At 49.1% G+C, this 14,072-nt stretch overlaps 2 protein-coding genes across 2 annotated transcripts; both read right to left on the reverse strand.

Moving 5' to 3' along the window:
- Positions 1-2,376: 2,376 nt before the first annotated feature.
- Positions 2,377-8,272, reverse strand: B0J16DRAFT_52149 (uncharacterized protein). Its single transcript, XM_046133982.1, has 2 exons — positions 7,991-8,272; positions 2,377-7,897 (listed from the first exon to the last, which is right to left on the reverse strand). Exons 1-2 carry the CDS (start codon positions 8,043-8,045, stop codon positions 2,685-2,687), a joined length of 5,268 nt encoding a protein of 1,755 aa, XP_045985869.1. The 5' UTR covers positions 8,046-8,272; the 3' UTR covers positions 2,377-2,684.
- A 2,302-nt stretch (positions 8,273-10,574) lies between these two features.
- B0J16DRAFT_52249 (uncharacterized protein) lies at positions 10,575-13,063 on the reverse strand. Its single transcript, XM_046133985.1, has one exon. It carries the CDS (start codon positions 12,882-12,884, stop codon positions 11,067-11,069), a length of 1,818 nt encoding a protein of 605 aa, XP_045985870.1. The 5' UTR covers positions 12,885-13,063; the 3' UTR covers positions 10,575-11,066.
- Between the last annotated feature and the right edge of the window lie 1,009 nt (positions 13,064-14,072).

A 14,072-nucleotide genomic window follows, 5' to 3' on the forward strand; every position in this document is an offset into this window, starting at 1 on the left:
AAAAATTGGGGTTGTTACAGTGAACGGTAGTTGACTAGACGCCTGAAGGTGTTGTTTGATTGGGGAATCCAAGTACATGGAAATGCAACATCGGGCCTCTTGTTCCATTCATCCAAGACCTTGGAAGTATGCATCATGTTGGATTGTTCTTATTTCTTCTTATAGAAACAATAATCACGCCCACCTAGGTTCTTGCCAAGCTGAGTACAACTTGGTGCACACCCTTGGGTAGCAGTTGCTCACATGAGATCTTCTTAAACACGGGCAGGTGGGGCAGAGAGCAGGTTCAATTGACACTTTCCCATTGTGCTCAGTCGTGATTGCCATATTTCGACGTCAGACTTGACAAAATCGGACACCGCAAAAGTCAATTTAAATGGCATCAACCTAACGCTATCGAACTCTTTCATCCTTCTTTCACTTCTCTATGAGCGTTATTTTACACCAAAACATCTGGCCTCGATTAGCCGAGCCGATAGAAAACTGATGGAACGACGTTTTGTGGAGCAATTCGAGCCCACAAGCTTGGCAAAATGTTGTACCCAGGCCTCAATGGTCACAAAAGTCACCGCCTATGTTTTTACCAGGGGGCATTGTTTGCCAGTACGTTCTGCTCCTAGCTGTGTGCGTTGTTGTTGTGATGGCATGTTGATTAGAAGTGACAACGGTCAACAAGACTTAAAGAGACGAGCTCTTTCTCAGCTATGATGCTGTTACGAGTCAGTTATACAAAATCAGGTTCAAACACCATTCGAGATGAAGAAAGACGATCTCTTTATCTATTTTGAAAGTAATGTTTAGGCCTTATCTCGATGCAACGCAAATTGACAGGCGACCTCTACTAACTATCCTGTCAGTTACGTCTCAAACTCTATCGTCACTTTTTGTTCCCCTTACATCAACCAACATGACAGAAACCTGGGGATACGGAGTACCAATGAGAACAAGAATGGGCCGAGAAGCGACACCTATGAAGGTATGAGTCCCGCTCGATCCCGGCGCCTGGGCTTGAAGGGTCTCCGCCAAAGACCAGGCTATTGACCGGGATTAAGAGTCACAGTTTAGAGGGCACTGACCGACGCCAGTTCTTCGAAGAAGAGAAGCGACGAGCTGGAAATTAGGGGAAGCTCGAGATGGTTGCATCGCCAGTCTCAGATAACAAAGACCAACCGACTGACTCATTCCCGGAGCAAATCGAAAGCGCACTCATCGAAATCGAATCGGTCAAGGGTACCGACGGCCCGAAGTGAGCTGATGAAATTGCGACCAACCGAAGGAAAAAAAGACGGACAAATCTCTGGTTAGCTTGTTTGCTAGCGCATATGCAAAGTAACGACAATGGACAACTGCGTCATTTATCCGACGGCCGCTCCGACTCCCGGAATATCATCGTTTTGATCCCCAGTTCGTATCGTGGCACATTCGCCCATTCAAGATGCCTGCTGCCTGAACACAGCCGGCAGCAAAAAAGCAATCAATGCAGTGGCTTCGGAGAAAGGAAGTTGACTTGGTAACATGGATCTTACTGGCCTGCCATTCTCAGGCATGCCTCAGCACTGGATATCTCATGAACAATACATCATGATGATTATATGACTGACCATCACTTTGACACTTAACCACACCATCTCTTGCATCCAAGGGCCCTTGCCGTGGAGTCAGTCGGTGTGTTGCTTAAGTCTTTCGCGGCTTACGAGCAACAACCCGATGGTTTGAAGGCCTTGTATCGAGCAATCGACGCCCTGATCCTTCTGGCACCACTGGAACTTTATGGAATAAGAGTTTTTTAAATTCTCTTTTCAAAGAGTGTATTAGCATCAGGCCTTTTTCTCTGCTCCTTGTCTGCCTGGGCTAACAAATTCTGGTTGCCATCGACGGACGATTCCGCTTACAGGCCTCATACCTGGCAATATACTTATCATGACACCACACGACCGAACCTCAACAAAAACTGACAATGTTCCAAATAACGAACTCAGCTTTTTCAGCCATTTTTCTTGCCTGTCCCGATTGTTTATTTGACATTTCGACGACTGCAAACCATCTGAGGGCAGATCATGAGAACTCATCAAGAACTAGCCGCCATAGCTCGCTTGCAGCTACTATGCATCCCCCGCAACTGTTATTTAGCTGAAGGCTAGTCGATGCACCAATCTTCCTTTTTCGGTCGACGGTGTGTATACATGATTGCTGTTATTGCTTGTGCAGCTCTAGCGTGAGGTCTGATAATGAGACACCTTTCGTTTGTTCTGATGAAACTCGCCTGTACCAAGTTGGCGGTTTACTACATAACTGCCTGATAGGTGACTGGTATCATTTTGCCCAGATTCCGGACTTCCACAAAAACACGGCTTCATGGTGAGCTTCACAGTAGAAGCACAGGGATTTAGAAGAAACGTAACAGTGAAAAGGTCATCACTGAGTGTCTGGCCATTAAGCAGGTATTAAGAAAGGAGAGACGTCAAACTTTGCGTCTGTTCTTGAATATTTGAAGTGATACTACAAGTCATCATGTCCTTGTATCGATCGTATTCAACAACTCGTAAATATCATCTATCCTCAAATCATATACTCAATTTCCTCTAAAGGATGGAAAGAAATCTTATAGACGCCCAAGCGCCAAACAAAAAACACGTGGGTATAATACTTTCAGCGCACAAGCACTCTCATCTCACTCACTCATCTCACTCATCTCCCACCCAAAATCCATTCTGTTGCAGGAAGCTCGTCGCCAGCTTGTCACCTCCATGCTCAGCCGCTTCCATCCAGTGAACCGCGACACACATCAACCCCGGGTCGCTTCTCACATCACTCTCCTTGCCTTCACCTCCAAAACCTGTGCGGCCTCCGCCGCCGTTACCCAAGCGGCCATACTTGTCCATAACAGTTTGCTTAAATACTTCGCGTGGCTTGGAGAGAGGGAGCGTTGTACGCTCAACGTATTCTGGGTTGGAAAGGTAGAACAGCGCAAGCTCGCGCTGTGCTGTTGGGAATCCTTCCTTAGCAGTGATTGTCCACATCTTACCCGCATCATCCAGTTTGTATGTTGTTGACGGCGGTGGTGGTGTGCCAGTTGTTGATTGTGGCACATCTGGTATCGTATTGTCGTTTGGTTTGCGCACATGTGTGTGCGCTGCGACGACTTCATCTGCCATCTCTACCATGGTTCGGCAAACTTCTGACTTGAGCTTGAGAGCCGCCAGAGCAGTGTTCCAGAAGGCCTTGCCACGTTCCTGCTTGTCCAGCACTGAAGGTGGGACAAATGATGCGATAAATTGTAAATCGCGGAAGAGAGTCTTTGGTCGGATTGATGCCTCTCTGAATAGAGCCTGAAGCTCTTTGGTAATGATGTCGGTGTTGACGTTTCCTCCCGACATGATTGACCTTGTTTCGGAATTGGTTTGTCGAGGACCAAAGAATGGCGTCGCAAGTTGGGATTGAAGAGCTTGCGATCGACGTTCTTTGACGTTGTCAATTGTTCCCTCCAGAGGTGTAGGACGAGCGTTGGTATTGTGCTCTGTTACAACGCTCGATCCAGCATCGGACCGGTTCCATCGCGGTCTCTTTTGTCCGCTTGATTGTAGTGCAGCTACAATAAGATTCTCCAATTCATAAAGAGCATTGAGCTTCGCGTAAGGGTTGGGGTGAACGCAAAACATGTTAAGAAGTCGTTGGTATGCCTTCTTAAAGGGGAACTCGTTCTTGTCCTTGTCTTCTTTGGCCACAGACAGACGCGGCGTGGACTCATTGGTGCTGGATCCCTCATTACCCGGAGGAACTTCCGAAGTTTCTGATGCGTTATCGCCGGCACCTCGCAGGTTACCAAAGCTTTTCTTCTTCTCAATGACTCTTGGTCGACCTGAGCTTCGCTTCTCTTTGATCTCAGAGCGACGTCGTGCTCGACGATCAAGAGCATCCTTACGATCGATGCACTGTTGTCCCAGCTTGTCAAACCAGCCATCCGTTTCAGAACCCTTGGAGAAGACTTGGTTGCCAAGGTCAGAAAGCAAAAGACTGGTAAGGGACTGTCTCAACTCGTTCAGGAAGCGTGTCTTTTCATCATCCGACTTCTGGTGTTGGAACACAGTCTCGTTAGACGAGGCTGAAGTGCCAGGGCGCCCGGTTCCAGTTGAGAAGGTTGAGTTGGAGGGTGCGGTACCATGCTGAGAGTGAGAGAAGGTTGTAGAGAGGTTTGTCATGCTGGTAGTAGGCGAGTAACCTCGAGAAGCTCCTGAACTTGGAGACATGGTTGGCTGGAATGGCGACCAGAAGGTGCTAGCTGAGTCGTTGGTGTGCGCGGGTGAAGCACGGTCAAAGTATTCTTGTCCATCAAGAATATCTGAAAGTGCTGAGCTAGCTCGAGGCATTCCTTGTCGGGCAGAGTCAAGAGACTGCTGGCTAGGGTTATGCATCGACAGCGATCTTAGATCGCGAGCAAGTGAGTTTGGTCTGCTTGACGTAGGACTAAACTTGCGATCTTCGCTGATGATGCTTCCAGTGTCATCTCCAGTCCAGGACATTTCCTTCTCCCTAGCTCTGGCGCGGTCATAACCAAGCTTGTCTCGCTTGTAAAGCTCACTCGACCACAAAACAGGTGCATCTCGGATAGTCTCGCCGACCAATCTCGAGATACACTTGTCCACCTCGTAGCAGAACCTGTGGATTCGCTCCTCGCCCATACAGAAGTTCTCGATGCCACGGTTCTGAAGCCATGCTGCAGTAGCCTCAGCAGGGTCATCGCTCAGCTTGTTCGGTCCACCTTGTTCTTCAGACGCGGCTAGAAGGTCCATAATCTGAGACTCGGTGCGGTAGAGATAAGATGAGCTTGGTCCTCTAGCCATGTGGGCACGAGATCGCTGGAAAGAGTTCCAGCGTCGAGGCATGCCCATAGTCTTGAGTGCTTGGCAAATGTCACGACTGTGGGCGTACTCCTTTGAGTTGCGCACGTCTGTCACATACCACATCTTATCTCGTACGGATCGCACACGTTTCATCATGCGGTCGATAATACCCTCGTGACGTTCTTGGCTCTGCTTAAGCCAGACAAGCCAAGCATCATACTCCTCAATAGCGGAAGCAGATCGGCGGATTGAATCTCTCGGACCACGAGAGAAGATGTTGATCAGCACCGCAAAGCCGTTGGCCCGGAGTGAAGGAGATGCAAGAGCATTGAGTTGATTGAGAGTCTTCCAGTATTGGTGAGACGAGACAAAGTCGGCCAGGGCCTTGGATTGCGCTGAGGCCGCCTTGAGCATAGTAATCAGGACGGCTTCTGACTTGTCATCCTGGGATTCTGACTCTGAAATAGATGCCTGTCGCTTGCCGTTGGCCTCCTTGTCAAGGTGCTTCCTGTATGGGTTGCGACTGGCCATTGACCGTTCAGTAGTAATAATTCTTGTCTTCGACTTGTACCTCTTGAGACCAGAAGCACGGTTACTAAGTTGCGTCCGGCTGTTCTCAGGCTCAAGGCTACGGGGAATCTCGTAGTCCTCCACCAACTTGAGGATTGAATCCCTAAGTTGGTGGTAGTCCTTGTCGAGCTCAGGACCATCATTGGCGTCTTCCTCATCTGTATCAGTGCTAGATGAGTTTTCCTCATCGTCCAATTCCTCATCAGGATCGAATGTCATGTTAGTAGACAAACTCTTTCCATCAGAAGAGATGAAGAGAACAAGCCATCGCTCAGCACAAGGGTGACATGAACCACGGACGATATCAGGACCTAGATTCTGTTGCATCTCGTGGAGTGCCAAGCGCAGTCGATAGCCATCATCTTCATACTTGTTCAAACGCCTTTGAAGCTCCGAGTCCATCGCTGGAGGAGAGTAGCGCTGAGGTGTAACAGAGGTCTGCTCGTCCAAGTAGTCATCCCTTGTGGTAGAGTCACTAAATACCGAAGAGACGCTTGTGCTGATGATAGAGGCAGTATCAAAGTTGTTTCTCGTGCTTGACATGGGGATAGGCTGGGAGATAGCAGACATGCCGGAAATAGAGGCCGGGCCTGATCTAAAGCTGCCAGAAGCCGAGTGAGGTCTTCTTTCGGGGAAGATGGCATTAATCAAGGTTGCGAGATCAGCTGGGCTAATAACCAAATAAGGATGGACCTCCTTGGTTTCTCTCAAGGAAGTAATGGACCTTGCTGGGAGTAGCTTGGCAGCCGGAGCCTTGGATCGAGATCCTTGGAAACGGGCGAGGATGCTTTCAACATGGCCCTTGATCTTTGGTGGTACGTCCACGGGAACACAGGTTGCCGAGGGCTTACCACTCCACATGCTGGAGACATACTCATGAGCCTTCATGGCTACTTTTTTCAGAATCTTCTCACGCGCATAAGGTGTGATATGATACTCGGCCAGCATTCCATAAGATTCCGGGTGAATAATGACGCCCAAGAGGAAAACGAAGAAAAGGCACCTCCAGACCAACCAGCGAGAGGTGTTTTCGACATACTTGTGATCGAGCTTCTTCAAAATGGCATTTCCAAGTTCCAAGAGTCCTTCGGGTATTCCGGTGGCATCTTCATCGTCGACAAGCTCAAACAATTGGTTAACTGCTCGCTCATAGAACTCTTTGGCCTTAGCCTCATCTGATGAATTCCAATCAGAGAGGTTAAATCGTGTACCATGTTGGTCCTCGGCCCGGTCCAGCAAAAAGGCTCCATCCTCGAGGATCTTCATCAGGTACCATTCCATATTGGACTTGCCAGACCAGTCACGCATTGCTGTCCAGATGTTGAGAACGGAAATAAGAAAGTGCTCTCCGGTAGATTTGGGCTCCGAGATAAGCCTTGCCAAAGCAGTAGCCCAGATTTCGGTTCGTCGTTGATCCTCAGAACTATCAGGTCCAGCAGAATTGGCAAAGCAGGTATGAATAAGAATGGATAGAGGATCGTGGCGTTGGAAAGACAACAGTCGCTCTATATCCACAGCAGTGCTGTTCTTGGGCGCACTTGCATGGGATCTTCCTCCAGAACGGCCATGAAAGGGCAGGACAGATTCCACGGGCTCCAAACCTTTATGATAAGACAAGAATGAGTTCAACTCGGAGCTTGACAGAGAACATATACGAGTGGCCAGATAGTCAGGATTTGTACGGAGCTGAGTAAGAAATTCCAAAAATGTATCTCGAGCAGAAGCAGAAATGTCGTGTAGAAATGGCGTTATAGATTTGAGAGGGCCCATAGCTGCCGAGTTAGTGGGAGTGTCCAAACTTTCAGAAGATCCAAGACCACCGTTGGCGAGGCCTTCCATCTCGGGATCGAGAAGAGCATAACGACGAAGCTCGTCGCAGCTGTTGCGTACATCATGGATAGCGCTGTACAGGGCAGAGAAGTTCTCCTTGTCGTCACGACGGAAACTGTCGACCAAATTACGATGAGCTATTTCCCCGCAGCGGGTCAAGCGGGCGCTGAGAGCAGTAGAAACCAAATTCCTTTGAAGACGTAGACGATTGTTGGCGCGCTTGCGCTCCTGGTACTTAGACAGTCGCACTAGATGGGCCAGTTCCTCGAGAGTTGTACTTTCTGATTCGGGTTGCAGGTGTGGATTTGTGTATTGTGAAACATCTTGCAGTAACGGCTTGAACTTTGAAGAGGATTCGTTATCGTTTTGGTCGATGCTAGGCTTTAGAGCCGAAACTCTAGGACTGTTTCTTGGTGACGGTTGGCCAGGCATATTTGGTTGTGCCACAATTGGCTTTCGGGACGACATGACTGGTGACTGTTGGTGAGCATGACCTCGATGTTCTTTGTCATCCGAGTTCCGCGAAGACTTCTGTGTGGGATCGCGGGTTGGGCTAGGGCTCGGCGAGCGTCGTCTTCGTGATCGAGGTGGTTGCACATGAATATCGACAGACGGAGGGGGCGACCCCGAATCTTGCGCAACAGTGGACGACCCAGCTACAAAGCCAGTCATATCAGTATCAGAAACCATGCAGAGGCAGAACTAGGGTCTGGCTGGGAGACGGGCTGGTAGCGACGTCGGAGACGTACTGGGAGCAGTATGAATGCGGACTGGTGAAGACAGAGATCGCTGCATAGAAACCATTTCGGAGGAGAGGACTGCGTCGCAATCGCGCAGCTATGGCAGCTCTCTATGAGGCGCCGCCCACGGGCTTGTGAGTATAGGTACTGTTATGTAGGTGCTGTATGTATATGGCTCGAGTGCAGGCGATTCGCAAGGAAGATCGTTGTACGAGGATTCGAGAAGGGGCGCTAGACCTGCCAGCGAAGATCGGACGAAATAAAGAATGACAGGGCGCGAGAGGTTGGGTTGATAATGGATGGCGCGCTGCTGGTACTGTACTGGGATCGGATCGTATCACGGGCTGGAGTCGCACGTTCTATGTAGAGAACACAAGACTAAACAAAACACAGAGAATAGGGGAGAGAGGAGGTCCTAGGTAGAGGAAGAGAAGAGAGGAGAGAAGAGAGAAGATGTGGGAGGTCAGAGAAGAGTTGAAGTGGGAGGTGGGGGGAGAAGTAGGTATCGTGGGAATGATATGGTACCAAGGCACTGTAGACAGACCGGTAATAACGAACGGGGCCTCACAACTGGCACCTGTCGGTTTTGCCGACTCGACTGCATAGAAAGACAAGAAACAAGACCGATACAGGCACAGGCACAGACACGAACACAGACAGACAACCTTGGCTTTGGACAACGAGATCGGGCTGGGCTGGGATAAGGATAGGATCCAATATGATGGGGTAGAGGTATCCAATGGAACCGATCCCTACCACTAAAGTTACTCGCTATAACGGACGGGAACAGGCGGTACGGTACGGTAGTGGAGTGGGTACAGTACCGCCTTTTGGAGGGGATGTTGCAGTTGGCAGATATTGATGATATGCACTAGACCAGAATAGGAAGAAACGAAGGCGGTAATGCGGGTGAGAATGAAACGCAATTGGATCAACGACTCTTTTATGGGTCGGTACCTGAAGCCCTGTGCGATTCGCACGTGTCAATCAGCGCCTGGCCTGGCCTTGTCAGGGCAAAGTAGAGGACAAGGTCGGGCCGGGTCACAGGGGATATCAAGTTGTGCGTTGGCAAGTTCAGCGCTACGATATTGTAACAAAGTTATCTGCCTCTCAGCTTGTCTCTCGGGAACTACGTTTGTTGATCTCCAATTGTGGACCTTTGAAAGAGCCTCCTCAAGAACACCTGTTTATGCTGTCCTGTCCCGTCATTGCGGTAGAGTGGAACAGTGCACCCACCCGAGTCTAACAAGTCATGATGAACAATGATGGTAGGACAATGACTTGCAGGCCATTGTATGTACGCAGTGTGCACTGTACCTACATAGTTCCTGCTGCTAGAAATCGTGATTGATGATTCTGTAAAATCTTGATTATTTGAAATGCAAATAACAAAATGTATCATACATAGGATCGGTGTAACTCTGAAGGCCCTATGAGTTGTCACTGCATAGCCAACAAGGACCGTTCACAAATAAAACTGGATCAGGAAATATGTCCACGAGGACAAGCGAGGGATTTCTATCAAGAAGAAATTTTATGAGTGATATAGAGAAAAAAGAAAACAAATAGACGCAGTCCCCGTGTTCGGATTGACTTTTGGTTTGGTTAAACAGTAGCGAGTCGGTACTGTAGCTATGAGTTGTCGGGTAACTATGTTTCCACAACCAAGTATGGACTACAAGGGTCTACAGTTGAGTCAGTAAACGACATAATCTCGTCCACTAATACAATTCACGATATTTGTTTCTGAAACAAAACATGATTTTGCAAACAAAACATGTGACAAAAGTCGTGAGCAAGAGCCTCCTGAATACATTCTTCCTAACAATTCCCATCATGAGTCTAACAAAAATTCACCATCACACAATGTACTGTACCAAAACCCCTCCCCCCTCATCCACATGCTTCAACCAATCTCATCCCTCCACGCCAGTTCTCTATGCAAAGCAAAGACAACAGTCGCTGTAGAGTTGCAGCAACTGGGCTGGGCTGTGTGCCAACTGCCAACGCATCCCCCCTCAGACACCAATCATGCGCCGACCTCCACATGCATCCCTCTTCCAATCATTCACTGCCAGACACAATTCTGCGCTGAAAAGGCAAAAACCTCACCGAAAAGAAACACCCCTGGTCTTTCGAGAATTTGTTAGACAGACCGACATGTCGAGTTATGCAGCCGTATTCGTTACTCTCAAAACAGTCTATTCTCAGCTGGTTCTGACTCTGACTAACTCGCCACTCTAATGCAGCTGACCTTATTCGTCCATCTTCAAAAGTAAACAGCACATTCGTCCTACGGGCTGAATCCGTACAGCGCTTCCAGTACCGTCCTGTACCGGGCAGTGCGGTGCGTTGGCCATGCTGCTCCACCATTGAAACTCCACCGCAACTTTGTCGACAGTTCACGACGACTTCATCCGACCATAGAATTTAACCCCCAGCTTTTCCCCGGTATATCACCCTCTTTCAGCCGAGGGTGTTTCTGCCTTTATGCACGTCAGCGCGTGGTTTATCAGAGCGATTTACATGTTCACCGTGGCGTCTTCTGAACCAACTCTTTCAAGCTAGTCATCCACGTTGTCACCCACGTATCTGTCGACGTTACTATCACCACCTCCGATCAATACACCTCATGGTGACATTTGAGCCGCTTCTATCAATTTGAACACGGTTTCCATTTGACTAGTCCGATCGATAGTGCCCTTCCAGAAAGGCAGCCTACCACCCTTCATTGTTTTGTTTACCTCGCCTGCTTCTCCGACTGGTCAACTAACCAGCCTATCCCCGGGATGCAAGTTTTGCTTTTGAACTTACCACACATCCGGTATTGAATGCATCCGCCGGCACATGTCTCATCTCATCTCATCACATTACAAGCATTGCGTTAGAGGCTTGATAGACGCATAAATTCGTAGATGCATATACAGTACTGTAAAGTGACTACATCTTGACTAATAAGGGTATAATATCAACGCTCCAACCAAAAACCGCCCAAGTGCCATATTAGGCATGCTGCAATATGCTCCAAACCACCGTTTTGTTCATGTACTCAATATACTATCCTTTTTAACGGTTTGGGATCCCATTAAATTCCCCTCCCAAACCGAACATCAAAATCCTTCAAGACACTCATTATACTCGCTGCTTCAACCTCGATAGGCATCATTGAGCCAGGAGGTGCTGGTCGAGTACCAGGTCTTGGTGTAGCCTTGAGCTTGGGTAGCCATGATCCGATATCATCTGCTGCCTTGGAGAAGTTGCGATGGCTGGCTAGCGTTTGGTATGCTTCGGCGCAACTCAAGCCTAGGCTAGGAAGACTGGGAAGATTGATCTTCTCGGGTTGTTGAGGCGGCTTGGGCTGAGACTTGCAGCAGCCACCGCCAGCACCCTTGCCGCCACAGCAACCACCAGAGCCACCATTCTTACTGTTGAAGTTGGCGGCCATGAGACGACAGAAGAGTCCCGACTTGGGATCAGCCTGACATTGGGCACAAGAACCAGGACCGTTGGGACCACAGCCACTTCGACGCTCAGCTGGCTTAGCCTGTGTGCGACGAGGCAACTTGACAGCTCCATCAGCTGTCATCTCCATCGCAAGCATGGGAGGATCAGTCTCTTCAGGAGGCGGGGTTTGGACCTGCTGAGAGATGGGAGGAAGAGTATCATTAGGAGTCATGGCGGGGGTTGCAAGTGCTGTATCGGCACAGACGCAATATGTTCCATCCTTACAGAAGCCGCAGCCATCTCTAAAAGGCATGGAGTCCATGGAGGGGAGTTGAGAGGGGGCAGAGAATGTATCTTGAGTGGGCTTGCGGAACATAACTGTATAGTCAGTCTCCACTGCTTCATGTGGACTTGAGCGTTGTCTCTTCTCATGCGACACATCTGCCGACGGCGAGACAGGACGCTTGAGGTCTTGAGATCGATCAAGAGCCTCAGCTGCCTCGTCGAGACACTGGCAAGTGGACAAGAGACTGCATTTCCCGCAACCGCTTTCGGCTGTCTTCATCACTTCTTCCGCGCAGGCACAACGTCCGTTTGGGGAACAGTTGCCACAGGTGAGGGTAGTCTCGGGATCATGGGGGTTCATGTCGAGGGTATCTGGGGGAGAGATAATTTGTGAGATGGAAAAGGAATGGCCTGATTGACGGTCAGGTCGTCCATCAGGTAGACTGTGTCTTGGTGCCTGGCTGGTAGGACTGTGCATTCCATCAAATGAATGTTGAACACTCATGTTTCGTGATTGAAAATTTGAGTTGAAGACACCCTCATCCAAACGACGTTTAAGAGTTTCGGCTTCTGTTTCAACCCGGATACGGTCCTGTCTTTCCCGTTCAAGCATATTTTCAAGCAACATGCATCTGGATCGGTAGGACTGAACATCAAGTTCAAGTTCGTGAATTTTATCCTTGAGATCTTGCTCATGCTTCTCTTGAACTTCACGTTGCTGGTCAAGTTGTTCCTCAAGTTCCCCAACTCGGGCCGCCCTCCGCTCTCTGAAAGCCCTTTGAGCTGCGCGGTTTTGAGCTTTACGCTTAGTAGGCGGCGTATCGGTAGCAGGCTTCCTGCCAGGCTTGGGTCTAGGAGGAATCACCCATTCCTTGGAAGTCATAGACACCTTTGGAGGCTCCGGAGGAACCGGACTTGGGCTGATTACGGACGACATGGCCATCTTGTTGATGGAAGGAAGAGCAGTGCGCTGTTGAGGTTGTGTGGGTGGAGGTGGCTTCGAACTCGGCTTAATGGAGAGTGGCGTTCTGTGGCTGTGGGGACCAGCTGTGGCTGGTGATGCAGGTCCAGGTGCAGCTGAGATAGCACGACTTCTTGTTCCTGGAGCAATTGCAGCAGGAGAAGATGCTGCTCCAGGAGACTCGATTGACTGTTGAGGAGAAGAAGCCGACATGGTGAAGGATGTACGGGTAATGGATGTTGCGATCGCACGAATTCGGGTTCGGTCGGTCGGTTAGGCCAACCCGGGTTGGAATGCCGATGAGGTAAATTGGTAGGTAAACTCGTAATGAAAACTCTTGAAGAAATGCGCGTAATTGAATTGGGTTTGTTATTCAATCTCAACCGAAACCAATTCGTCAACGGTGGTAACGATGAAAAGTTGGTGGAAGATTGATAAACAGATTGATAAGATTGTTTTGGGGACCGTCTGACGCAACTGCAACGCAGCTACAATGTGACAGCTCGGTGCGATCTCGGCTTTAGTCTCGGCTGATTGATAGCTGAGAGCCTGGAGTCTGATTGATAAAGTGATGAACCCATACGAAGATGTACAGATCGAGGTATCAGGGGATCATCAAATCAACAGATTGGACGGGAAAAGAAAGGGTAGCAAAGAGGGAAATGAATCGCGGGGTGCGTCGTTGCTTTTGTGCCCCGAACACAACCGACGGTTGGGAAACCAATGGTCCGATTCCAGGAGACGATGTGGAGCTGATCAGATTGATAAGATTTGATTGATAAAAACTTTGCAGACGACACCACGCCAGGCACTAATCCCCATACGCCAGGCATGCATCATGATATGGGGACTTTACGACGACCATCCATTTAGAAGTCAATTTACTATTACGACCGAGTTGAAGAGGGACTTTTCTCGTAATCTGATTGCAGAGCAGGCATTTTCCAGGCATCCAGTTTCAGAGATGCGTATCAATCAGTCATAACTTTGGCGGCTCCACAGCGCCTTGACCTTTGTTAATTATTCCCCCACTCGTTGTTCGACAGGCACTACGACGTCGACCAGATTCCTGTTCAACTATTGGTGTGCAAGGCACGATTCGGTACTTTTCTTCCAATGAGTGAGTGGTAAAGTAACTAGAGTGATTGATAAAGTGATAGTATGCGGCAGTTGATTGACGTCGTAGCATATGGACCCTCTCGTCATAATGCAACAGTAAGGAGGATTATCACTGATGATCTCCAATAGGTGTCCTCTGTTAAATGGATTTCCTCCACCAAAGACCCCTCAAAACATGGAGCTTCAATTGAACTAATCCGAAGCTCGGGGCTGACCTCGAACAAGCCGGCCCAAGTCGGAATTGCACGAGTGAGTGCCGCAACCATCAGATAAGATCCGGTC

This window comes from Fusarium flagelliforme (assembly GCF_020744385.1).
Source record: "Fusarium flagelliforme strain FIESC 12 MPI-CAGE-AA-0113 chromosome Unknown B0J16scaffold_2, whole genome shotgun sequence".
NCBI lineage: Eukaryota > Fungi > Ascomycota > Sordariomycetes > Hypocreales > Nectriaceae > Fusarium > Fusarium flagelliforme.

Excerpts from the sequence above, each read along its gene's own strand:
- B0J16DRAFT_52149 (XM_046133982.1), bottom strand. The coding sequence starts at position 8,045 with ATGGTTTCTATGCAGCGATCTCTGTCTTCACCAGTCCGCATTCATACT. Across the intron at positions 7,898-7,990 it reads CCGCATTCATACTGCTCCCA|CTGGGTCGTCCACTGTTGCG; the intron begins GTACGTCTCCGA and ends CTGGCTTTGTAG.
- B0J16DRAFT_52249 (XM_046133985.1), bottom strand. The coding sequence starts at position 12,884 with ATGTCGGCTTCTTCTCCTCAACAGTCAATCGAGTCTCCTGGAGCAGCA.